The sequence below is a fragment of the Stomoxys calcitrans genome, chromosome 1 (genome assembly GCF_963082655.1).
Source record: "Stomoxys calcitrans chromosome 1, idStoCalc2.1, whole genome shotgun sequence".
NCBI classification, from domain to species: Eukaryota; Metazoa; Arthropoda; class Insecta; order Diptera; family Muscidae; genus Stomoxys; species Stomoxys calcitrans.
Genome location: NC_081552.1, coordinates 262,998,830 through 263,026,255, shown reverse-complemented (window position 1 = coordinate 263,026,255; position 27,426 = coordinate 262,998,830). Strand labels below are relative to the sequence as shown.

The 27,426-nt window shown below is 37.9% G+C and overlaps 2 protein-coding genes across 2 annotated transcripts in view; both read left to right on the top strand.

The window, feature by feature from the left end:
- LOC106089430 (uncharacterized) overlaps positions 1–6,906 on the top strand; it is a 54,768-nt gene extending 47,862 nt beyond the window's left edge. Inside the window, exons 5-7 of the mRNA XM_059369360.1 lie at positions 1,892–1,988; positions 2,054–2,293; positions 6,437–6,906. Of these exons, the coding sequence (XP_059225343.1) occupies positions 1,892–1,988; positions 2,054–2,293; positions 6,437–6,585 (486 nt within the window). The 3' untranslated portion in view covers positions 6,586–6,906. The remainder of the gene's footprint in view (positions 1–1,891; positions 1,989–2,053; positions 2,294–6,436) is intronic.
- Positions 6,907–14,463: 7,557 nt separating this feature from the next.
- Positions 14,464–27,426, top strand: part of LOC106089433 (cuticle protein 7) — a 64,078-nt gene continuing 51,115 nt past the window's right edge. The window contains exon 1 of the mRNA XM_013255277.2: positions 14,464–14,507. The gene's annotated coding sequence lies outside the window, so the exon portion shown is untranslated. The remainder of the gene's footprint in view (positions 14,508–27,426) is intronic.

The following is a 27,426-nucleotide window of genomic DNA, read 5'->3' as shown; positions in this document are numbered from 1 at the left end:
GCAATTCACCAGTAATATTGAGAATCATAAGAAAATCCTTTCTGCCAAATTTCGAGAGAATCGGTTAACAAATGACCATTTTATTGCTGTATTACTCCAAATCGGACGAACATATATATGGAAGCTATATCCAAATCTAATCCGATTTCTATGAAATTTACCAATTTAATTGAGAGCCATAAGAAAATCCTTCCTGTCAAATTTCAAGAGAATCGGTTAACAAATGACCATTTTATTGCTGTATTACTGCAAATCGGACGAACATATATATGGGGGCTATATCGAAATCTGAACCGATTTCTATGAAACTCACCAGTAAAATTGAGAATCATAAGGAAATCCTTCCCGCCAAATTTCAAGAGAATCGGTTAACAAATGACCATTCTATTGCTGTATAAATCCAAATCGGACGAACATATATATGGAAGCTATATTGAACTCTGAACCGATTTTTATGAAATTCACCAGTAATATTGAAAGTCATCACAAAATCCTTTCTATCAAATTTCAAGAGAATCGGTTAACAAATGACCATTTTATTGCTGTTTTGCTGGAAATCGGACGTACATATATATGGGAGCTATATCCAAATCTGAACTGATTTCTATGAAATTCACCAGTATTATTGGGAGTCATAAGAAAATCCTTTCTGCCAAATTTCAAGAGAATCGGTCAACAAATGATCATTTTATTGCATTATTACTGCAAATCGGACGAACATATATATGGCAGCTATACCCAAATCTGAACCGATTTCTATGAAATCTACCAGCATAATTAAGAGCCATAAGAAAATCCTTCCTGCCAAATTTCAAGAGAATCGGTCAGCAAGTGACCATTTTATTGCTGTATTACTGGAAATCGGACGAACATATATATGGGAGCTATATCCAAATCTGAACCGATTTCTATGAAATTCATCAGTAATATTAAGAATCATAAGAAAATCCTTCCTACTAAATTTCAAGAGAATCGGTTAACAAATGACCATTTTATTGCTGTATTACTCCACATCGGACGAACACATATACGGGAACTATATCCAAATCTGAACCGATTTCTATCAAATTCACCAGTAATATTAAGAATCATAAGAAAATCCTTTCTGCAAAATTTCGAGAGAATCGGTCAACAAATGACCATTTTATTGCTGTATTACTGCAAATCGGACGAACATATATATGGAAGCTATATCCAAATTTGATCCGATTTTTTCCAATAAGCTTCGTCTCTAGGCTGAAAAACATGCCCATACCAAATTTGAAGACGATCGGATGAAAATTGCGACCTGTAGTTTGTACACAAATTAACATGGACAGACAGACTGACAGACAGACAGAAAGGCAGACATAGCTAAATCGTATCAGAAAGTGATTCTTAGTCGATCGGTATACTTATCGATGGGTCTGTCTCGCTTCCTTTTGGGTGTTACAAACAAATGCTCTAAGTTATAATACCCTGTACCACAGTAGTGGTGTAGGGTATATCAAGGACAGGCTAAAGTCGGGCAAAGCCACATAGAGTATGCAGACAAGTCGTCGAAATTAAAATTTCCTCACATTTGAAATGAAGAATTTTGACCATTTGATTTGAAACTGCAAGTTGTATTACGACCGTGGACAACTGTGCAGAATATAGTCCAAACCGGACCATATTTCGATACAGCTTTTATACAGACCAATATTCCTTCAGAACCTCTTAAACCAAAAAATTTCGCATTTGATTTGAAAATGTCGCTAGAATTTCGAAAACAAAACCCCAGCAGTATCAAACCTCCGGACATATATTAGGTTGCTTAATCGTCCCTTATCTTTTAGTAACTTCATTTTTAAATTTATTTTGCTCATTAACTCCTTACTCATTTGAAATTCTTCATTGCTTGTCATTACAGGATCATCCGAAATATGCCTTCAATTATGGGGTAGCTGATCACACCACTGGCGATGTCAAGTCGCAACATGAAACTCGTGATGGTGATGTTGTTAAAGGTAAATATCAACTTATTCAGCGGGGACTTATGTAGTAATCCACTACCAATATCTTATCTTTAAAGGTCAATATTCTTTGGTAGAGCCCGATGGCTCTATACGTACTGTCGATTATACAGCCGACTCCATTAATGGCTTCAATGCAGTGGTAACGAAATCAGGACCTACGGTACATGCTCAAGCGGTGGTGGCCAAGCCGGTGCCCGTGCCAGTCGCAGTGGCCCCTAAGCCAGTGGTGGCCTACCAACCTGTCTACAAACATGTGGCTCCAGCACAAGTGCTGGTGGCATCACCAACGCCTTATGGTAAGTAATGCGAATAAAAAAAGGGAAATATATTGGAAACGGAAGTAGAGAAAAGTATTAAAACCCTGCAACGATTCCCTGATTGCACTTGCCAGCACCTGTATAAATAGAGAAACAATTATTTTGTTGCTTCCCAATATTTTCTAATAGAATAGTAGTTGGCTATTGCGATGTCACTTTGCCTTCCCCCTCACAAGTACCACCAAAAAAAACAGACAACAACTACAATGCAAGTATCTCCCAACAACTAGACGACACCTTAGCCATTTTTTGCCACAATGTATGTTAATTCGTCGTAATTTTCGAATGACAAACAATTTACATTGTTTTCTGCATTGTTTTCTGTCTTTTTTTTCCATATCCGAAAAACGTTTTTCCCACACGACCCCAAATAAAAACAAAAATCAACCAACACTCTCTCACACAAATCTCATCAAACATATCCACAGACGCAGGCATTGACACATATCGCATGTTGAAACTTTATCGACGTCATGCCAACTACTTCAACGGCCAGAGTCTGAAATTACGCCCCGAGGAGGAAAAAGCCGAAGAATACGAAGACTATGCAGGAGACTATGAGGATTATTGAAACATTTTTTCCGATACGAAAACGATACGAAACCAAAAACAAACGACAATGTATAGAGTGTGCGATGTTGTTATCAGAGTCATTTGTAAACAAATAAACCAAATTGTTATACTTTAGATTATATTGAATAATTATTGATTAATTATTTGCGATAGACACTGAAAAAAGTTGGCCCAATATTTTAGATCTTACCTTATTCGTAGGATTTTAGCAATGAAAGCGAGGCATATTAAATTTCTTATTTACCAACGGACATGACCATCAATTTAAAATTTTGATTGCTGATTGATTCTTATTTTACTTAATAGATGACTATCCAATTATTATTTTTTGAATTTTTATACCCACCACCGAAGGACAGGGGTATACTCATTTTGTCATTCTGTTTGCAACACATCCATTTCCGACCCTATAAAGTATATATATTGGGTTGCCCAAAAAGTTATTGCGGATTTTTTGAAAGTAAATGCATTTTTAATAAAACTTAGAATGAACTTTAATCAAATATACTTTTTTTACACTTTTTTCCAAAGCAAGCTAAAAGTAACAGCTGATAACTGACAGAAGAAAGAATGCAATTACAGTGTCACAAGTTGTGAAAAAATTTGTCAACGCGGACTATATGAAAAATCCGCAATTACTTTTTGGGCAACCCAATATTTTTGATCAGCGTAAAAATTTAAGACGATTTAGATATGTCCGTAAGTTTGTCCGTCCGTCCGTCCGTCTGTCCGTCCGTCTGTCCGTCCGTCCGTCAGTCAGTCAGTCCGTCCGTCCGTCTGTCCGTCCGTCTGTCCGTCCGTCTGTCCGTCAGTCTGTCCGTCCGTCTGTCCGTCCGGCTGTCCGTCCGTCTGTCCGTCTGGCTGTCCGTCTGGCTGTCCGTCTGGCTGTCCGTCCGTCTGTCCGTCCGTCTGTCCGTCCGTCTGTCTGTCCGTCTGTCCGTCCGTCTGTCCGTCCGTCCGTCTGTCCATCTGTCTATGACGATCTAGACATGTCCGTCCGTCAGTCTGTTGAAATCACGCTACAGTCTTTAAAAATAGAGATATTGAGTTAAAACTTTGCACAGATTCTTTTTTTGTACATAAGCAGGTTAAGTTCGAAGATGGGCTAAATAGGACTATATCTTGGTATAGCCCCCATATAGACCGATCCGCCGATTTTGGGTCTTAGGCCCATAAAAACCACATTTATTGTCCAATTTTGATGAAATTTGGGACAGTGAGTTGTGTTAGGCCCTTCGACATCCTTCGTCAATTTGGCTCAGATCGGTTCAGATTTGCATATAGCTGTCATATAGACCGATCCTCAGATTTAGGGTCATAGGCCCATAAAAGCTACATTTATTGTCCGATTTTGATGAAATTTGGGACAATGAGTTGTGTTAGGCCCTTCGACATCCTTTGTCAATTTGGCTCAGATCGGTCCAGATTTGGATATAGCTGCCATATAGACCGATCCTCCGATTTAGGGTCTTAGGCCCATAAAAGACACATTTATTATTCAATTTTGCTGAAATTTGGGACAGTGAGTTGTTTTAGAACCTTCGACATCCTCCGTCAATATGGCTTAGATCGGTTCAGATTTGGATGTAGCTGCCATATAGACCGATCCTCCGATTTAGGGTCTTAGGCCTATAAAAGCCACATTTATTATCCAATTTTGCTGAAACTTGAGACAGTGAGTTGTCTTAGACCCTTCGATATCCTCTGTCGATATGGCTTAGATCAGTCCAGATTTGGATATAGCTGCCATATAGACCGATCCTCCGAGTTAGGGTCTTAGGCCTACAAAAGCTGCATTTATTATGCGATTTTGCTGAAATTTGGGACCCTTCGACATCCTCTGTCAATATGGCTTAGATCGGTCCAGATTTGGATATAGCTGCCATATAGACCGATCCTCCGATTTAGGGTCTAAGGCCTATAAAAGCCACATTTATTATCCAATTTCGCTGAAACTTGAGACAGTGAGTTGTCTTAGACCCTTCGATATCCTCTGTCAATATGGCTTAGATCAGTCCAGATTTGGATATAGCTGCCATATAGACCGATCCTCCGATTTGGGGTCTTAGGCCTATAAAACACGCATTTTTTATCCAATTTTGCTGAAATTTGGGACCCTTCGACATCCTCTGTCAATATGGCTTAGATCGGTCCAGATTTGGATATAGCTGCCATATAGACCGATCTTCCGATTTGGGGTCTAGGCCCATAAAACACGCATTTATCGTCCGATGTCGTCGAAATATGGGGCAGTGAGTTAAGTTAAGCCCCTTGACATACTTCTGCATTATCGCACAGATCGGTCCAGAGTTGGATATAGCTGCCATATAGACCGATCTCTCGGTTTTAGGTTTTGGTGCCTAAAAAGAGCGATGTTGCCGAACGCCTTTTTACTTGTTACTTGCTATTTTCGGCAACTTGAATATTATCAAAGATTTTATTGCTATAAGAACATAATTTTTTTTTTTTTTTTGTTAAAAATATATTTTGCAATATTTTATGGGGGGTGTTCGTGTCTTAAGTCTTTTTGATGAGCTGTACTACAAAATACAAACAAATGAATTTAAAAAAAAACTTGTTTCACTTTAAAACTTCTTATTTTATTGCAGTTTCCCCTGTTTTAGTAGAAACTAGGTTAATTAAATTCTATCCAACAAAAAATTCCCACCACCACCTAAAAGCAACCAAACCTAACAATGGTTGGATAAAAACTCCAGCTGAAAGTAAACAATGATTTTTTTAATGCCTTCTTCAGTGCATTACGTGCCTTATTTTAACACTTGTAGCAAACAAAAATGAATTTATGCAAATCAATGGAAATACAATTTTCTCACTTGCCGCAGCAAAGAAAAGCCAAGCAAAGAGAAAATCCAGCAAAACACGAAAAATGGCACTGAAGGTGCTGATGATACACTTTGAGGCATAGCCGTTGTGACATAATTAGCGTGTGATTTTTCTATCGAGATTTGTGCAACCGAAATGTAATGCAACATTTACTATGCGGCAGTGATTAGTCATACAGTTGCAATAGTGCCAAAGAATATGCGCAGCTGAACAAAATCTTGATGTAGTTGTAATCGAGGTTGACGAATTCATTACAGACGCTACAATCTGGCGAGGTCTTTGTTTTCAGTAGATGTGTTGGGTGTTAGACTACTTTACTTTAGATTTAATTATAGCGTAAATGGGGGCCTTTGTTACTCAATGTGCGACTTCATGCACCAATCAGTCTACGAGTATGAATTATTGGCTATGGCGCAGAGATCTATATGGGGTATGCTTTTAAGCAGCAATTCTATGTAGCAGTTAAGTCATTTTCAATATGCCATCATAGAGTAGGAGGATATTTATTTTCCATAGAAAGAACAATAGACTCATTTATTGTGGAGTAATATTTTAACTAAGTTGTTTGTTTTGCTTTAGCAAAGGCTAATGCATTTTCTGGAAAAATTTTTGAAATTTTCTCACGTTGGCTTAACGTTGTTTTAAACAATTCTATGAGCCTTCTCACTAAAAAATAAATTAATCGCAAATTGTATCTTTTTGCAGCTCACAAGCAATATGTTGCCCCTGCCCCCATCCACTATGACTACGATGATGGCTACTACAATGATGGTCAATACGAATATGTACCCCAGTATGGTGGCTATGGAGTAGGACACCACCACCAACATCACCATTACGCCGGTCACTATTAAAAGTGAGGAACTCTTGTCCCACCACAAGGAAGTATTTGAAAATTCTAAAGTGATTAGTACAAGTGTCGTATTCTAGCAAAGAAATGGGCTCCAATGACAATTGCGTGCTTTTGCCTTAATTTATAAAATGTGTGTTAAGTTGTAGTTTTTTTTTTTTCTTTTTAATTTTGTTGGAAAATCGATTTTTAATTGTAAGTTCTTATGTTATTATTTTTTTTTATATGATTAAAACAATTATAGTTTTTAAGTTTATGTGCAAGCCAAGGAAACCAAATTGATAATAAAGCGATATTGTTGATACAAAACACAGAGTTAAAAATATATATTCTAATTAATTATTAATTGAGGGGTAAGTTGGTTGAAATGTTATCTGAATGTTCTATTACGCAAGTTTGAGGTCATTCAAAACATTTGATGTCATGTCAGACACTCGAAGTTTCTTTCAAACCTAACTGCAACACATTATTTCATTAAATTTTATCTTAAGCTCTTTAGACCTAAGTTCCGTACATAAAAATTCCTTTTTTTTCATTTGTCCCAACGCTACTAACGCTAATATCACAGATCTTTATATTGCAACGCGGTAACTTTTACTTATATTGTTTTGTCCTCTTTCAAGTTCATCGCCCTATCTTTTTTTTTCGTATTCTTAAGCTTTCTAAAATGTTTCTCTTTCTCGTTTTGTTTTCATACGCTACACCACTACCGTGGTGTAGCCGTGGTACAAGGTATCATAACTTAGTGCATTTGTTTGTAACACCCAAAAGGAAGAGAGATAGACCCATTGATAAGTATACCGATCGACTCAGAATCACTTTCTGATTCGATTTAGCTATGTCCGTCTGTCTGTCTTGGAGGCCACCGTAGCGCAGAGGTTAGCATGTCCGCCTATGACGTCGAACGAATCCTGGCGAGACCATCAGAAAAAAATTTCAGCGATGGTTTTCCCCTCCTAATGCAGGCAACATTTGTGAGGTGCTATGCCATGTAAGACTTCTCTCCAAAGAGGTGTCGCACTGCGGCACGCCGTTCGGACTCGGCCATAAAAAGGAGGCCCTTTATCAGTGAGCTTAAAACTTGACTCGGACTGCACTCATTAATATGTGAGAAGTTTACCCCTGTTCCTTAGTTGCATGTTCATGGGTAAAATTTGCAAATTGTCTGTCTGTCCGTCTGTCTGTCTGTCCATGTTAATTTGTGTACAAACTACAGTTCGCAATTTTCATCCGGTCATCTTTAAATTTGGTAAAGGCGTGTTTTTCGGACTAGTGACGAAGCCTATTGAAATTGGAAAAAATCGGATCAGATTCGGATATAGCTTCCATATATATGTTCGTCCGATTTGCAGTAATAATGCAATAACAAGTAAATGCGTGCTAAGTTCGGCTGGGCCGAATCTTATATAACCTCCACCATGGATCGCATTTGTCGAGCTCTTGCCACGGTATCTCTTTATAGGCAAACAAAGGAAAAGAAGGAAAATAATTGCTATGTTATTGGAACAATATCAAATAATGGTTCATTTCGGACCATAATTGAACTGAATATTGGAGACCATAGTAGAAGTCATTGTGTAAAATTTCCGAATCTAGTAAGAATTACACACTTTAGGAGCTGAAGAAGTAAAATAGTGAGTTTATAGACGAGCTGCATTAGGCTATAAACCGACTCATGCCATTTTCGACACGTATGTTAAGGTTCATGAGAGAAGCCGTTGTACAAAATTTCAGCTAAATTGGATAATAATTGCGCCCTCTAGAGGCTCAAGAAGTCAAGACCCAAGATCGGTTTATATGACAGCTATATCAGGTTATAGACCGATTTCAACCATACTTGGCAGAGTTGTTGGATATCATGACAAAACATGTCGTGCAAAACTTCAATCCAATCGGATAAGAATTGCGCACTCTAGAGGCTCAAGAAATCAAGACCCAAGATCGGTTTATATGGCAGTTATATCAAAACATGGACCGATATTGCCCATTTACAATACCAACCGACCTACACCAATAAGAAGTGTTTGTGTAAAATTTCAAGCGGCTAGCTTTACCCTTTCGGAAATTAGCGTGCTTTCGATAGACAGACGGACGGACGGACGGACATGGCTAGATCGACATAAAATGTCGTAACGATCAAGAATATATATATTTTATGGGGTCTCAGACGAATATTTCGAGTAGTTACAAACAGAATGACGATATTAGTATACCCCCCATCCTATGGTGGAGGGTACAAAAATAAACCGATCTGAACCATATACGACATGGATGTCGAAAAGTCTAACATAAGTCACAGTGGCAAATTTCAGGGAAATCGGATTATGAATGCGTATTTTATGGAGCCAAGACTTTAAATCGAGATATCGGTCTATATCACAGCTATGTCCAATTCTGGACCGATTTGGGCCAAGTTGCATAAAAATGTCGAAGAGCCTAACTTAAAGCACTGTCCCAAATTTCGGCGAAATCGGACAATATATGCCTCTTTTATGGGCCCAAAACCTTAAATCGAGAGATCGGTCTGTATGGCAGCTATATTCAAGTCCGGACCGATCTGGGCAAAATTGAAGAGGGACGTCAAAGAGTCCAACTGCACTCACTATCCCAAATTTCAGCAACATCGGACAATAAATGCGTCTTTTATGGCCCCAAAACCTAAAACCTATATATCGGTCTATATGGCAGCTGTATCCAAATCTGGACCGATCTGTGCGATATTGCAAAAGTATATCTAGGGGCTTAATTTAACTCACTGTCCCGAATTTCGCCGACATCGGACAATAAATGAGCATTTTATGGACGCGAAACCTTAAATCAGGAAATCGGTCTATATGGCAGCTATATCCAAATCTGAACCGATCTGGGCCAAATTGAAGACAGATGTCGAAGGGCCTAAGACAACTCACTGTCCCAAACTTCAGCAAAATCGGATAATAAATGTGGCTTTTATGGGCTTAAGACCTTAAATCGGAGGATCGGTCTATATGGCAGCTATATCCAAATCTGGATCGATCTGGGCCAAACTGAACTGGGATATCGACTGACCTAACACAACTCACTGTCCCAAATTTCAGCAACATCGGACAATAAATGCGCCTATTATGGGCTTAAGAGCCTAAATCGGCGGATAAGTCTAAATGGGGGATATATCAAGATATAGTCCGATATAGCCCATCTTCGAACTTACCCTGCTTATGGACAAAAAAAGAATCAGTGCAATGTTTCAGATCAATATCTCTATTTTTAGCGGGATTTCAACAGACAGACGGACGGACCTGGCTAGATCGTCTTAGATTTTTACGCTGATCAAGAATATATATACTCTAGAGGGTCGCAAATGGATTTTTCGATGTGTTGCAAACGGAATGACAAAATGAATATACCCCATATTTTGGTGGTGAGTATAAAAGAATAGATAGTTTTCCCCAGCTATCGTATAGAGGCGTCAACAAATGCACCCAAAACTTATTTCTGATGACAGTATAGAATGTATAGCGGCTCGCACGATTGTGGTCTGCGTAGCAATAAATGGCTAGAAAACAACAAGGCAGTAGATGCCGATGGATTGGCAATTTAACTAAATCAGATTGGAGGCTGCATGTTCATGTGTAAGAATTCAGCTCGTCTACGCAATCTGGCTTGAAGAAGGCATTTGCAATGATTAGAACCACAGCGTCCTATATACCTTACATACTCAAGTGGACTTCAGTCTAAGTCAATAATTGTATGTACCTCGGCAAGAAGCATTAAATTGCGTAATTGAGTCTTTATATAAAAATTACCACATATAACAAGTAAGAGCGCGGCCGGGCCGAATCATTTGTCCAGTTCTATGCGCGGTATCTCTTTTTAGGCAAACAAAGAATATTGACTTGTTATGCTATTGGAGCTATATCAAGTTATAGTCCGATTCGGATCATAAATGAATGCTGAACATTGTAGAAGTCATTGTGTAATATTTCAGTTCATTCGGATAAGAATTGCTCCTTGTAGGGGCTCAAGAAGCAAAATCGGGAGATAGGTTTATATGGGAGCTGTATCAAGCTATTGATCGATTCAGACCATATTATATTCACGTATGTTGAAGGTCATGAGAGAAGCCGTTGTACAACATTTCAGCCAAATCGGATGAGAATTGCGCCCTCTAGAGGCTCAAAAAGTCAAGACCCAAGATCGGTTTATATGGCAGCTATATCAAAACATGGACCGATTTGGCCCATTTACAATCCCAACCGACCTACACCAATAAAAAAGTATTTGTGCAAAATTTCAAGCGGCTAGCTTTACTCCTTCAAAAGTTAGCGTGCTTTCGACAGACAGACGGACGGACGGACATTGCTAGATCGACATAAAATGTCATGTCGATCAAGAATATGTATACATTATGGGGTCTCAGACGCATATTTCGAGGTGTTACAAAACAGAATGACGAAATTCGTATAACCCCATCCTATGGTGGAGGGTATAAAAACCAATAGTTTTCCAACCAAATTAATTAATAAACTTTTCGACGAAATAAAACGCAATCTAAACAGCACTTATGGCAACCCAACAATGAATGAAGAAACCAAACGATTTTGAAGCTTCAAATACATCCCTGGATTAACAGATAACAAAAGCTTAAGAACTTTAATGAACAACAACAAACAACAAAATATTCTCCAACTTCAGAACTCCAATCGACAACAACAACAAATCAATGTTGTTTGCGAAATAAAGGGTGATTTTTTTGAGGTTAGGATTTTCATGCATTAGTATTTGACAGATCACGTGGGATTTCAGACATGGTGTCAAAGAGAAAGATGCTCAGTATGCTTTGACATTTCATCATGAATAGACTTACTAACGAGCAACGCTTGCAAATCATTGAATTTTATTACCAAAATCAGTGTTCGGTTCGAAATGTGTTCAAATTTTGACAAATTTTGTTCAGCGATGAGGCTCATTTCTGGTTGAATGGCTACGTAAATAAGCAAAATTGCCGCATTTGGAGTGAAGAGCAACCAGAAGCCGTTCAAGAACTGCCCATGCATCCCGAAAAATGCACTGTTTGGTGTGGTTTGTACGCTGGTGGAATCATTGGACCGTATTTTTTCAAAGATGCTGTTGGACGCAACGTTACGGTGAATGAACACATTTCGAACCGAACACTGATTTTGGTAATAAAATTCAATGATTTGCAAGCGTTGCTCGTTAGTAAGTCTATTCATGATGAAATGTCAAAGCATACTGAGCATCTTTCTCTTTGACACCATGTCTGAAATCCCACGTGATCTGTCAAATACTAATGCATGAAAATCCTAACCTCAAAAAAATCACCCTTTAGAATGAAAGGGAACTGACGAACAAAGCTGTGACTTAGCATATGCAGGAACAACAAAACGAACGCTGCAAACAAGAATGGGAGAACACAGAGTTGACATTGAAAAAGGAACACAGAAAATAGCTTTGGCGCAACATATTTTGAGTGGACATAGGGCAGACTAAGAAAATGTGAAAATATTAGATAAAGACCCGTAAGGAAGGGCAAAAGTCGGGCGGTGCCGACTGTATAATATCCTAAACCTACCCTATAGGTACAATGTGGGAGTTATATCCTATTTGGAACCAATTTTGATGGACTTCGGCGAGCAAATATGTTCAAACTGTAATAACTACGGTTGACAAATGATAACATTATAGCAAAATGGCCAAAATCTTACGAACATATTTAGTGTGTGTTAGACCCTTCGACATCCTTCTTCAATTTGGCCCACATCGGTCCATATTTGGATATAGCGGCTATATAGACCGATCTGTCGATTTAAGGTCTTGCGCCCATAAAGGTTTTTAGATCTTTCGACATCCTTCTGCAATTCGGCCAGATCGGCTCAGATCTGGATATAGCTGCCATATAGACCGATCCTCCCATTTAGGGTCTTAGGCCCATAAAAGCCACATTTATTATCCTATTTTACTGAAAATTGGGAGAGCTAGTTGTGTTAGGTCTTTCGATAACTTTCTTCAATTTGGCTCAGATCGGTTCAGATTTGGATATAGCTGCCATATAGACCGATCTCTCGGTTTTAGGTTTTGCGCCCATAAATGGCGCACTTATTGTCGGATGTCGCTAAAATTTGAGACAGTGAATTGTGTTTGGTTCTTCGAAGTCCTTCTTTAATTTGGCTTAGATCGGTCCAGATTTGATTATAGCTGCCATATAGACCCATCTCTCGATTTAAGGTTTTGGGTGCTTAAAAGGCGCACTTATTGTCCGATTTTGCCGAAATTTGGGACAGTGAGTTGTATTAGGCTCTTCGACGTCCTTCTTTAATTTAGCCCAGATCGGTCCAGAGTTGGATATAGCTGCCATGTAGACCGATATCTCGATTTAAAGTCTTGGTCCCATAAAAGGCGCATTTATAATCCGATTGCACTGAAATTTGACACAGTGACTTTTGTTAGGCTTTTCGATATGGTTCAGAACGGTTTATTTTTAGATATAGCTGTTGAAAGAACTAATATTTTGTAATACACAGTTGAACAATGGCTTGTACTTATCAGTATTTGGGCCAAATCGGAACATATTTCGATATAATTGCTATGGGACATAAGGTATGCAATTTTCACCGGATTTTGTTGAAAGGTCGTTTACATATATACCCGAGGTGTTGGGTATTTTTACTTGTTTATTTATTCAAAAAAGAAAATTCTTAAATGTCTATTACTAAGCGATTCAAGGTTGTCTATGGTTCTGGAAAAAAAATATGTACATGAGAGTGACAGATGAAAATTAAAAATAAATTGAGCTACAACTAAAAAACAATGCTAATTTTTTCCGAGATACCATAATGAAAATCAAATGCATTTTTATTGTAGGCTTTAGAATATAGACTTGGATGCAGTTCTTATAAGCAAAGTGTCTTCCAATAAGAACGTGGGCCGCATAATTACACTCTGTTGTTCGATCGCAATACCAAAATTGGTTCACTATCAACCACACAATGCATTGCGCTACGTATGGGTGATGTAAAAGTTCACTTGTGACGTAAAATGTTCATCAAATGTAAAGTATTTCGTTCATCTTCGAAATGGTTTCATTTTCTTTCCCTCTTTCTTCGGCTTTTATGGCTCTGGTCAAGATATTTGCATAGAAAAGTCTTTTTCATTCCACTACCATTTCCTGTTAATTGGTACAAATTTATGCCAGTGCTATATTTTCATGGTCTAATGTGGATGATGTTATTTTTTTTGTTTGCTATGGGCAGTTTAAAAGCATTTTATGGCCTTTTTTCTTATGTTATCAAAATTACACAATAACATGATGTGTTGAACTTTTATATGGGGAAAAACTTAGATGAAACCGAAATCATCTCGTAAATCTAACAGAAAAAGTGTGCATTAAAAGTTTTCATTTGCTGGTTTTTTTAAATGTTTATACAATCCGAGCTTTTATCAAGAGAGGTTTGAAAACAGACTGAGGAAATAGTAGCTAAAATATCATATGAAAGAGATTTATAGTAATTTTGAGGCATAATTTTAGGCGCAATAAAAAATCATATACAAAAGACTTAAGACACAAACTCGTTGTAAGACAATACGAAGCTAAGAACGAGTACACAGACTTCATGCATGAAACATTTTCAAAAGGCGTTGAAAACTTTTTGCTGTCGTATATAACAAATGTACATTTCACTTACTTGCCAGGTAATAAAATAAATGTTTTACTGAGATCCGCAACGAGTATTGCCAGAAAAAATAACTTTTATCATAAACTCCATATTTATTACCTATTCTATAGCAATTTATGGAAAACCCCTTAATGTAAACATAGACTACTACGTGTTGTGAATATAAGTCATAGTTAACACCACCATTTGTGCGTGTTTATTGCCATTATAGTTTATATATTAATAAATAAGTAGCATACAAAGTAATAAATGGGTGAGTATATTTTATGGTTTTAAATTGCTTATCTGTTGCCATTCTTATTGTCTTTATGTTCTTAAGAACGTATTTAAATTTTACTTTGTATTGTTGAAACGGCACTAAATTATCTTTATGTGAAATTGTTATGAGTCAAACAATATAACTAAACTGATAAAAATTAAACTGATTTAAAAGTAACATGTGTAACACTAGAATCAGTTCTAAAAATAATATATTTCAACAAACTATAATCTGAACCTATAAAGTATACATTCTTGATCGTTGTAAAAGTCTAAGACTATCTAGCCATATCCGTCCGTCTGTTGAAATCACTCAACAATCTTTAAATATAGAGATACTAGCCACACAGTGCCCGCTCCGTTGTGCCTTGTTTTACTCTCTAATATCTTTTTAGGGTGGGGACACTTCGCCCTGAATGCAGATATCGAATTCATACCATTTTAGTAGGCGAGAACATCGGACAAAGCGGTGTTTATGCCCTCTAATTGTTGGCGACATTTGCTAGGTACAATGCCATGCATGGTCATTTAAAAACATTTCCCCAAAGAGGTGTCGCATTGCAGGACGCCGTTCGCCGTATGGTCCGATTTAGACCAAATTCGATACGGATATTGAGAGGTCTAATAAGTACAAGTCACAACACAAAATTGGTCTTTTTGGTAGCCATATTCAAATATAGACCGATCTGAATCATATGCGACACGATTGTCGAAAAGCCTAACATAAGTCACTGTGTAAAATTTCAGCGAAATCGGACTATAAATGTGCCTTTCATGGGGCCAAGATTTTAAATCAAGAGATCAGTCTATATATCCAAATCTGAACCGATATGGGCCAAATTAAAGAGAGATGTTGAAAGGCCCAACACAACTCACTGTTCCAAATTTCGGCAAAATTGGACAATAAATGCGCCTTTTATGGGCCCAAGACCTTAACTCGAGAGATCGGTCTATATATGGCAGCTATATCCAAATCTGAAGCTATCTGTGCCATATTCTAGGAAGACGTCGAGGGGCCTAACGCAACTCACTGTCCCAAATTTCGGCGACATCGTACAATTAAATCAAGAGATTGGTCTATATGACAGCTATATCCAAATCTGGAGCGATCTGGAACAAATTGAGGAAGGATTTCAAAGGGACGAACACAACACACTGTCCAAAATTTCAGCAAAATCGGATAATAAATGTGGCTTTTATGGGCCTAAGACTCTAAATCGGCGGATGAGTCTGACAGCTATACCCAAATCAAGACCGATCTGGGCCAAATTGAAGAAAGATGTTGAAGGGCTTAACACAACTCACTGTCCCAAATTTCGGCGAAATGGGATAATAAATATGGCTTTTATGGGCCTAAGACCCTAAATCGGCGGATGGGTCCATATGACAGCTAAATCCAAATTTTCTTCGATCTAAGCCAAATGCAGAAATATGTCGAGGGGCTTAACCTAACTCACTGTCCCAATGGGACAATAAATGCACCTTTTATACGCCAAAACCTTAAATTGAGTGATCGATCTATATGGCCGCTATATCCAAATCAGAACCGATCTGGGTCATTTTGCAGAAGAATGTCGAGGGGCTTAACTTGTCCCAAATTTCGGCGACGTACAATTAACGCGCCTTTTATGGACCCAAAACCCTAAATCTTGAGATCGGTCTATATGGCAGCTATATCAAAATCAAGACCGATCTGGACCATATTGAAGATAGATGTTGAAAGGTCTAACCCAACTCAGTGTCCCAAATTTCAAAAAAATTGGATAATAAATGTGGCTTTAATGGGCCTAAGACACTAAATCGGCGAAATCTAAATCGAATCGAATGATGTCGAAGGGTCTAACCCAACTCATTGTCCCAAATATCAGCAAGCGCGGACAATAAATGTGACATTTATGGGCCTAAGACCTTAAATAGGCGGATCGGTCTATATGACAGCTATATCCAAATATGGACTGATCTGAGCCAAATTGAAGACAGATATCGAGTGGCCTAACGCAACTCACTGTCCTAAATTTTAGCAAAATCGGATAATAAATGTGGCTTTTATGGGCCTAAGACCTTAAATCGGCGGATCGGTTTATATGGGGGCTTTACCAAGATATAGTCCGATGTAGCCCATCTTCGAACTTAACCTGCTTATGGGAAAAAAAAGAATCTGTGCAAAGTTTCAGCTCAATATCGCTATTTTTAAAGACTGTAGCGTAATTTTAACAGACAGACGGACGGACATGGCTAGATCGTCTTAGATTTTTACTCCGATCAAGAATATATACCCTTTATAGGGTCGGAAATGGATATTTCTATGTGCTGCAAACGGAATGACAAAATGAATATACCCCCATCCTTCGTTGGTGGGTATAAAAATAATTAAAACCCCACAAACATTGATGAGTAAACACGTGCTCACAACATCCCATTTCGAGCTAAGTCCCCTTTTACTAAAATTATCATAAACAATATTTTCATTAGCTTATTAGAGATAAATGTTCCTATTTCAAACTGCACTGCAATTTGCTAAATCCAAGGCGTTTTACAATCACACAATGATTTAAAATCAATATTCCTACTACTCAACGGCCAAGGCACACTCGGAAATGCGATAAATGTCAGCTATTTGTCCGTACGTAAAATAGACTCTCGTCTGCTTTTCGCTCTCTTCTGACTAGCTGAACTGTGGTTGCAATTGTCTGCCGCAAACTAATTTATGATGGTGCTAACCTTGAAAGTCATTTAAGCCAAGATGCCAGTGGATGTCTTTTGTCAATTCTTCTCGATTGCCTTCTCGCCATGCTTGCCATGATGGTGACTTGTGCTACCATGAAATTAATTAGAAAATTATAAACTTGAACTGAAAGTAATTACAAGAGGTTACAAGATCGTATCAACACCGAATACATTTTTAATCTGGCAGCCATGACAGTAGACATGAGAGATCAAATCAATCGACTTTACAGGTATGTTATCAGTTAATGATTGATTTTTATCACCTGGAGGGATTCGAGCAAAGAACAACTACGAGTATGTGCGCCTAAAAGGCGCAAGCAACACATACTTCTTTTGTTCAATGGCTACATGTAGAAAAAATTTAGAATCCATTTTCGAAAGTGAATTAAACAAAAATCGGAATTCGCAGGTATTATAACTCCATCATTGCTTTTTTATGACCACCACCGAAGGATGGGGGTATATTCATTTTGTCCTTCCGTTTGCAACACATTGAAATATCCATTTCCGACCATATAAAATACATTCTTGATCAGCGTAAAAATCTAAGACCATCTAGACATGTCCGTCCGTCTTTTTTTTGAAATCACGCTTCAGTCTTCAAAAATAGAGATATTGAGCTGAAACTATGCACAGATTCTTTTTTTGTCCATAAGCAGGTTAAGTTCGAAGATGGGCTATATCGGACTACATCTTCATATAGCCCACATATAGACCGATACGCCGATTTAGGGTCTTAGGCCAATGAAAGCCACATTTATTATCCGATTTTGCTGAAATTCGGGACAGTGAGTTGTGTTAAGTCCTTCTATACCTTTCATCAATTTGGCCCAGATCGGTCCAGATTTGGATATAGCTGCCATATAGACCGATCCTCCGATTTAGGGTCTTAGGCCAATAAAAGCCACAATTATTATCCGATTTTGCTGAAATTTGGGATAGTGAGTTGTTTTAGGCCCATAGATATCCTTCTTCAATTTGGTCCAGATCGGTCTAGTTTTGGATATAGCTGCCATAGAGACCGATCCTCCGATTTAGGGTCTTAGGCCAATAAAAGCCACAATTATTATCCGATTTTGCTGAAATTTAAATCAGTGCGTTGTGTTATACCCTTCTATACCCTTCTTCAATTTGGCCCAGATCGGTCCAGATTTGGATATAGCTGCCATATAGACCGATCAGCCGATTTAGGGTCTTAGGCCAATAAAAGCCACATTTATTATCCGATTTTGCTTCAATTTGGGACAGTGAGTTGTGATGGGCCCTTCAATATCCTTCATCAATTTGGCCCAGAACGGTCCAGATTTGGATATAGCTGCCATATAGACAGATCCGCCGTTTTAGGGTCTAAGGCCCATAAAAGCCACATTTATTATCCGATTTTGCTGAAATTTGAGAAAGTGAGTTGTGTTAGGCCCTTCGATATCCTTCTTTAATTTGGCTCATATCGGTCCAGATTTGGATATAGCTGCCATATAGACCGATACTCCGCTTTAGGGTCTTAAGCCCATAAAAGCCACATTTATTGTCCGATGTCGCCGAAATTTAAAACAGTGAGTAGTTTAAAGCTTTCCGAACACTGACTTAAATATGGTCCACATCTGACTATATTTAGATATAGCTACCATATTGACCGATCTCCCGATAAAGGGTCTGAAGGCCATAAAAGCTTTGTTTTTTGTCCACTTTCGCTGAAAATTGAAACAGTGAGTTATTTTAAGCCTACCGACATCTGACCTAAATATGGATTAGATCGGTTCATATTTAGATATAGCTGCCATATAGACCGATCTCCCGATAAAGGGTCTGAAACCCATAAAAGCCTTATTTATTACCCGATTTCGCTGTAATTTGCAATAGTGAGTAATTTTAAGCCTACCGACATCTGACCTAAATATGGATTAGATCGGTTCATATTTAGATATAGCTGCCATATAGACCGATCTCCTGATATAGGGTCTAATGCCCACAAAAACTTAATTTTTCATCCGATTTTGCTGAAATTGTGAATAGATTAAAGCTTCCTAACATCTGACCTAAATATGGTTCACATCGGACTATATTTAGATATTGCTGCCATATAGACCGATCTCCCGATAAAGGGTCTGAAGGTCATAAAAACTTTATTTTTTATCCGATTTTACTGAAATTTGACGCTGTGAGCACTTTTAAGCCTCTCAATATCCAACCTAAATATGATACAGATCGGACTATATTTAGATATAGCTGCCATATAGACTGATATCCCAAAAAGGGGTCTGAAGCCCATAAAGCTTTATTTATTACCCGATTTCGCTGAAATTTAAAACATTTGGTTATTTTAAGCCTCCCAACATCTCACCCACATATGTTTCAGATCGGACTATATTTAGATATAGCTGCCATATAGACCGATCTCCCGATAAGGGGTCTGAAGGCCTTAAAAGCTTTATTTTTTATCCGATTTCGCTGAAATTGGCAACAGTGAGTTATTTTAAGCTTGCCGCCATGTGACTCAAATATGGATTAGATCGGTCCATATTTAGATGTAGCTGCCATATAGACCGATCTCCCGATAAAGGGTCTAATGCCCATAAAAACTTTATTATACCCACCACCGAAGGATGGGGGTATATTCATTTTGTCATTCCGTTTGCAACACATCGAAATATCCATTTCCGACCCTATAAAGTATATATATTCTTGATCAGCGTAAAAATCTAAGACGATCTAGACATGTCCGTCCGTCTGTCCGTCTGTCCGTCTGTCTGTTGAAATCACGCTACAGTCTTTAAAAATAGAGATATTGAGCTGAAATTTTGCACAGGTTCTTTTTTCGTCCATAAGCAGGTTAAGTTCGAAGATGGGCAATATCGGACTATATCTTCATATAGCCCCCATATAGACCGATCCTCCGATTTAGGGTCTTAGGCCAATAAAAGCCACATTTATTATCCGATTTTGATGAAATTCGGAACAGTGAGTTGTGTTAGGCCCCTCGACATCCTTCGTCAATTTTGTTCAGATCGGTTCAGATTTGGATATAGCTGCCATATAAACCGATCCTCCGACTAAGGGTCTTAGGCCCATTAAAGCCACATTTATTATCCGATTTTGATGAAATTTGGGACAGTGAGTTGTCTTAGACCCCTTAATATCCTTCGTCAATTTGGCTTAGATCGGTCCAGATTTGGATATAGCTGCCATATAGACCGATCCTCCGATTTAGGGTCTTAGGCCCATAAAAGCCACATTTATTATCCGATTTTGCTGAAATTTGGGACAGTGAGTTGTGTTAGGCCCCTCGACACCCTTCGTCAATTTGGCTCTGATCGGTTCAGATTTGGATATAGCTGCCATATAGACCGATCCTCCGATTTAGGGTCTTAGGCCCATAAAAGCCACATTTATTATCCGATTTTGCTGAAATTTGGGACAGTAAATTGTGTTAGGCCCTTTGATATCCCTCATCAATTTGGTGCAGATCGGACCAATTTTGGATATAGCTGCCATATAGGCCGATCTCTCGATTTCAGGTTTTGGGTCCATAAAATGCTCATTTATTGTCCTATGTCGCCGAAATTTGGAACAGTGAATTAAGTTAATTCTGCAATATGGCACAGATCGGTTAAGATTTGGATATAGCTGTCATATAGACCGATCTCTCTTTTTAAGGTTTTGGGCCCATTAAAGGTGCATTTATTATCCGATGTCGCCGAAATTCAGGTATACAATTTTCACCGGATTTTGATAAAAGGCGGTTTACGTATATTCCCGAGGTGGTGGGTATCCAAAGTTCGGCCCGGCCGAACTTAACACCTTTTTACTTGTTTTTCATTTGATTTTGCTGAAATTTGAAAAAGTGAGTAGTTTAAGGCTTCCCAACAACTGACCTAAATATGGTTTACATCGAAGTATATTCAGATATAGCTGCCATATAGATCGATCTCACGATAAGGGGTCTGAAGCCCATAAAAGCTTTTTTTTATCCGATTTCGCTGAAATTTGCAACAGTAAGTTATTTTAAGCCTACCAACATCTCACCCACATATGGTTCAGATCAGACCATATTTTGATATAGCTGCCATATAGACCGATCTCCCAATAAGGGGTCTGAAGCCCATAAAAGCTCTATTTATTACCCCTTTTCGTTGAAATTTGAAACAGTGGGTAGTTTTAGGTCTCCCGACATCCGACCCAAATGTGTTAAAGATCGGGCTGTATTTAGATATAGCTGTCATATAGACCGATATGCCGGTTAAGAGTCTAAAGCTCATATAAGCCTTATTTATTACCCGATTTTGTTGAAATTTGAAATACAAAATTCAACACTGACTTATATTAGACCACTCAATGTCCGTGCCGAATTTGGGTGCATAAGCTATCCAATTTTCACCAGATTGTGGCGAAAGCGGGGTGGGCTACCACAGTTCGGCCCGGCCAAACTTAATGCCTTTTTACTTGATGGGTTTGTTTTTTATTTTCCTTATTTGAACTCATCTATTTACTACGAAAATATTGTAAAGTGTACTGCTTGTTTGTTTATAAAATTCACTTTTAATTATCGACCATAGTAAAACTTCAACCTTGTAATAAACTTGAATAACTACTGCTTTGTTTAATTTCTGTTAAAACATTATATAAAAAAACTATAAATATTTTAGAAAAAAAATTATTGATTTCATTGGACTCTTCTATATGCCGTTGAGTTAAATTGAATTTCAAACAATAGCGATGCATGATTTATCGAGGAATAAATTCTTCGGAACTAGTTTTATTTTCTTATTCTAACGAAGGCATATGGGAGCAATGCTAATCACCAAAGCAATAAATTCCAGTTGCTACAATTGTTCATAGCAAAATGTCTCCTGAGACATTGGAAAACGAAAAAAAAAATAGATTCCTGACCAACTGACATGATAATCTTGATGATGTCGGCACAGAATAAATTCATTTCCAGTACATTGACATTAGAGTAATCCGTATTAAATAGTGCTTGATTTACAATCTAAGATTCTATTCTACGGACCGTCCCCCTTACCCTCATTTTCAGAAACTCCAAATCTCGGAGATGGGTGGTGCGATTTAAACGAAATTTTGTGTGCTCTCTTATAGTAACCTAAAAACAAAAATTTGGTATCCAAATTTCGGATGGGGTGATTATGAGGGACGTCCCACCCCAAAAGCTACCAAATACAAACCAATCACGACAATATGAATGGTATTTAAGAGTAGAATACGAATCTGATACCCAAATTTGGGACCAAGTTTTTGGAGGACCTCCCCAACACCAAAAACACTCAACCAAACCGAACATGTTTGTCGACTATGCAAATATGGGGCGCAAATGAAAGGTATTTTGGAGTAGACCACGAATCTGATATCAAAATTCGGGACCAACTCTCTAGAGGATGTCCCACCCCAATAACAACTCCCAAATAGGACGTATTTGCTCACCATGGCAATTTGGGTCTTAAAGAGAGTGGAGCTCTCCACATAGCAGACATATTTGCTGACTTTTGCAATAAGGGGTTTAAATGAAAGGTATTTGAGATTAGAAAACAAATTTAATATCCAACTTTGAGTCCAATAGCAATATGGGTTAAAAAAAGATATTAAGAGTAGAGCACGATTCTGATTTATTTTCAGGGCTAAATATTTAAGGGACAACCCCACCGTGAAATGATATCCGAATTTTTTTTTGCCCAAAATGCCAGAGCTTGAGCCTGTGGTTTCAACAAGACGGTGCTACATACCACACAGCGCGCTTATTGAGAGGCGAGTTTGGCGAACATTTCATTTCAAGATATAGTACGATATATACCAACTTCGAACTTAACCTGCCCATGGACGGAATCTGTGCAGAGTTTCATATCCTTTTCTTAATTTTCAAAGACTGTAGAGTGATTTCAAGATACAGACGGACAGACGCGCAGACTGACGGATGGATAGATGTGTCTAGATTATCTTCGACACACCTAAATCGGACATATTTACTGACCAGATCAATGTAGCGCTCAAATCAGAAATATTGAGGAGTATAGCACGAAATTTATACCCATTTTCGTGACAAATATTCTTAGGGTCTACCGTTTCCCAAAAACACCCGACAAACAGCAATTATTTATTGACCATCGTAATATGGGGCTCAAGTAAAGGTATTTGAGAGTAGAATACGAATCTGATATTCAAATTGGGGACCATGTATTTGGGGCACCGCCCCTTCCCCAAGAGTACAAATTAGCCGATCAAATGAAAGGTATTTGAGATTAGAAAACAAATATGATAACCAATTTTGGGGCCAAGTGATTGGAGTATGAATCATCCCATAAACTTCCCTCTAACCAATGGCAATATGGGGTTAAAAAAAAATGGTATTTGGGATATTTTTTTCAGGGCCAAGTGTCTGGGTACCAGCTCCCCCTAAAACACCCATAAATAAGACAAACATATTTACGGGACAAGGCAATATGGGACTCAAATGCAAGGTGTTTAGGAGTACATCATGAAATTCATACCCACTTTCGGGACCATGTTTCTGGGGATCCACATCACCCCCTATACCCGCCAACCGCCACCCTGGGAGTCTTCTTACTCCTACAATTTGGGCTCAAATAAAGTCCCTTAAGAATGGAGTACATCTAACATTCAAACGCATTTGACCCTTAACCCGTTGAGCGATTTCATAAATCAGTAAAGATCATATGGGATTCAGATAAAGGCTTTCGAATTCTTTAACTGTTAGCCAAGCGATATACATATAAATACTATCTTCGTAGCATGATATTTCAGTTAGGCTCTTTATTTATCAAAAAAAAATATTCGGTTGCCCAAAAAGTAATTGCGGATTTTTTAAAAGAATGTAAATGCATTTTTAATAAAACTTAGAATGAACTTTAATCAAATATATTTTTTTTACACTTTTTTTCTAAAGCAAGCTAAAAGTAACAGCTGATAACTGACAGAAGAAAGAATGCAATTACAGAGTAACAAGCTGTGAAAAAATTTCTCAACGCCGACTATATGAAAAATTTTGGCAACCCAATATATATATTCTTGATCAGCGTAAAAATCTAAGACGATCTACACATGTCCGTCCGTCTGTCTTTTAAAATCACGCTACAATCTTTAAACACAGAGATATTGAGCTGAAACTTTGCACAAATTCTTTTTTTTGTAAATAAGCAGGTTAAGTTTGAAGATGGGCTATATCCCGATCCGATCCGCCGATTTGGGGTCTTAGGCCCATTTATTATCCGATTTTGCCAAAATTCGGGACAGTGAATTGTGTTAGGCGCTTCGACATCCCTCATCAATTTGGCCCAGATCGGTCTAGATTTGGATATAGCCATCATATAGACCGATCTCTCGATTTAAATTTTTGGTCCCATAAAAAGCGCATTTATTGTCCGATGTCGCCGAAAGTTGTGTTAGGCCCTTCGACATCTTTCTTCAATTTGGCCCAGATCGGTCCAGATTTGAGCATATCTGCCATATAGACCGATCTCTCGGTTTAAAGTCGTGGACCCATAAAAGGCTAATTCATTATCCGATTTCACCCAAATTTGGAATAATAGTTGTGTTAGGCCCTTCGACATCCCTCTTCAATTTGGCCCAGAACGGTTAAGATTTGGATATAGCTGCCATAGAGACCGATTTCTTGATTTAAAGTCTTGGAAATTTGACACAGTGACTTATGTTAGGCTTTTCGACATCCTTGTCTTTTATGGTTCAGAGCATTATTTTGTTCTATGCATTTTTTACCGGATTATGACGAAAGGTGGTTTTCATAAAGGGTGATTTTTTTGAGGTTAGGATTTTCATGCATTAGTATTTGACAGATCACGTGGGATTTCAGACATGGTGTCAAAGAGAAAGATGCTCAGTATGCTTTGACATTTCATCATGAATAGACTTACTAACGAGCAACGCTTGCAAATCATTGAATTTTATTACCAAAATCAGTGTTCGGTTCGAAATGTGTTCATTCACCGTAACGTTGCGTCCAACAGCATCTTTGAAAAAATACGGTCCAATGATTCCACCAGCGTACAAACCACACCAAACAGTGCATTTTTCGGGATGCATGGGCAGTTCTTGAACGGCTTCTGGTTGCTCTTCACTCCAAATGCGGCAATTTTGCTTATTTACGTAGCCATTCAACCAGAAATGAGCCTCATCGTTGAACAAAATTTGTCAAAATTTGAACACATTTCGAACCGAACACTGATTTTGGTAATAAAATTCAATGATTTGCAAGCGTTGCTCGTTAGTTAGTCTATTCATGATGAAATGTCAAAGCATACTGAGCATCTTTCTCTTTGACACCATGTCTGAAATCCCACGTGATCTGTCAAATACCAATGCATGAAAATCCTAACCTCAAAAAAATCACCCTTTATATACCCGAGTCGTTAAACCGCCGATTTAATGATTTAACTATCAACCACCCATGACAAACGGCATGGCAAAACCAGCAAGGAAGGACAAAAGTCGGGCAGTGCCGACTGTATAATACCCTACACCTACCCTATATGTACAATGTGGGAGCTATATCCAAATCTAAAACAATTTTGATGGACTTTGGCGCATGTTTTTAGATGGGTTATTAAACAATCCTAATCAAATTTGGAGCAAATTTGTTCAATATGTAATAACTACGGTTGACAAAAAGGACATATGTATGGGAGTTATATCTAAATCTAAACCGATTTCGAGCAAATTCAGATATTGTGGTAGTCGTCAAGGAAAATGTTGTATAAAATTTTGGCAAGATCGGTCAATAAAGGCGCTTGCAGTGGCTCTAGGAGTGAAAATCGGGCGATCTACATATATGGCAGCTATATCTAAATCTTGACCGATTTCTATGAAATTCGTCAGTAGTGTCGAAAGTCATAGAGATATCCTCTGTGCTAAATTTCGAGAGAATCGGTTAGCAAATGAGCACTTTATTGCATTATTACTGCAAATCGGACGAACATATATATGGGAGGTATATGTAAATCTGAATTGATTTTTTCCAATTTCTATAGGCTTCGTCTCTAGGCCAAAAAATATGCTTATAACAAATTTTAAGACTATCGGATGAAAACTGCTACCTGTAGTTTGTACACAAATTAACATGGACAGACGGACGGACAGACAGACGGACGTAGCTAAATCGAATTAGAAAGTGATTCTGAGTCGATCGGTACACTTATCAATGGGTCTATCTCTCTTCTTTTGAATGTTACAAACAAATTCACAAAATTTTAATACTCTGTACCACAGTAGTGGTGAAGGGTATAATGAAATTCCCCATCCTTGGGTGATGGGTATAAAAGTATATTTTTTTTCAAATTTCAAATAAAAATTTCTCTAGTTTATACATAAAAATATTTTTATCAAATAGATAATCATGGCAATATTATTCGACTATTATGACCCCCCGAGGTGCACTCATTGTTCAAAGCAGTAACTCGTTCATATTTATTTTTGCTTTGTTTATATGAATAATGCATTTATTAATTGCCTACTGATACATTACAAATAGTGTATAAATAAAAAGAAACTCATTTGCTGTAAAAATCATTGAGTGCAAATGAGTTTGCAAAAAAAATTGGATTAAAAAACTAATTTACCTATAAACAGAAGAAGACAAATAAGACCAATTTGGCTAAACTGAAAACGGTCATGCATAAACGGCAACATTAAATCATTAAATGAAGATACTTCAGACAATTAAGGCATTAATGGAACTTATCGTAACAGATACACCAAAGAGTACTGTTTTTGTGTTGTTATACCCTCCACCATAGGATGGGGGTATACTAATTTCGTCATTCTGTTTGTAACAACTCGAAATATGCGTCTAAGACCCCATAAAGTATACAAATTCTTGATCGTCATGTCATTTTAAGTCGATCTAGCCATTTCCGTCTGTCCGTCCGTCTGTCCGTTCGTCTGTCTGTCGAAAGCACGCCAACTTTCGAAGGAGTAAAGCTAGCCGCTTGAAATTTTGCACAAATACTTTTCATTAGAGTAGGTAGGCTTGAGATTGTTAATGGGCCAAATCGGTCCATGTTTTGATATAGCTGCCATATAAACCGATCTTGGGTCTTGACTTCTTGAGCCACTAGAGGGCGTAATTATCATCTGATTTGCCTGAAATTTTGCACGTAGTGTTTCGGTATCACTTCCACCAAAAGCGCTAAGTATGGTTTAAATCG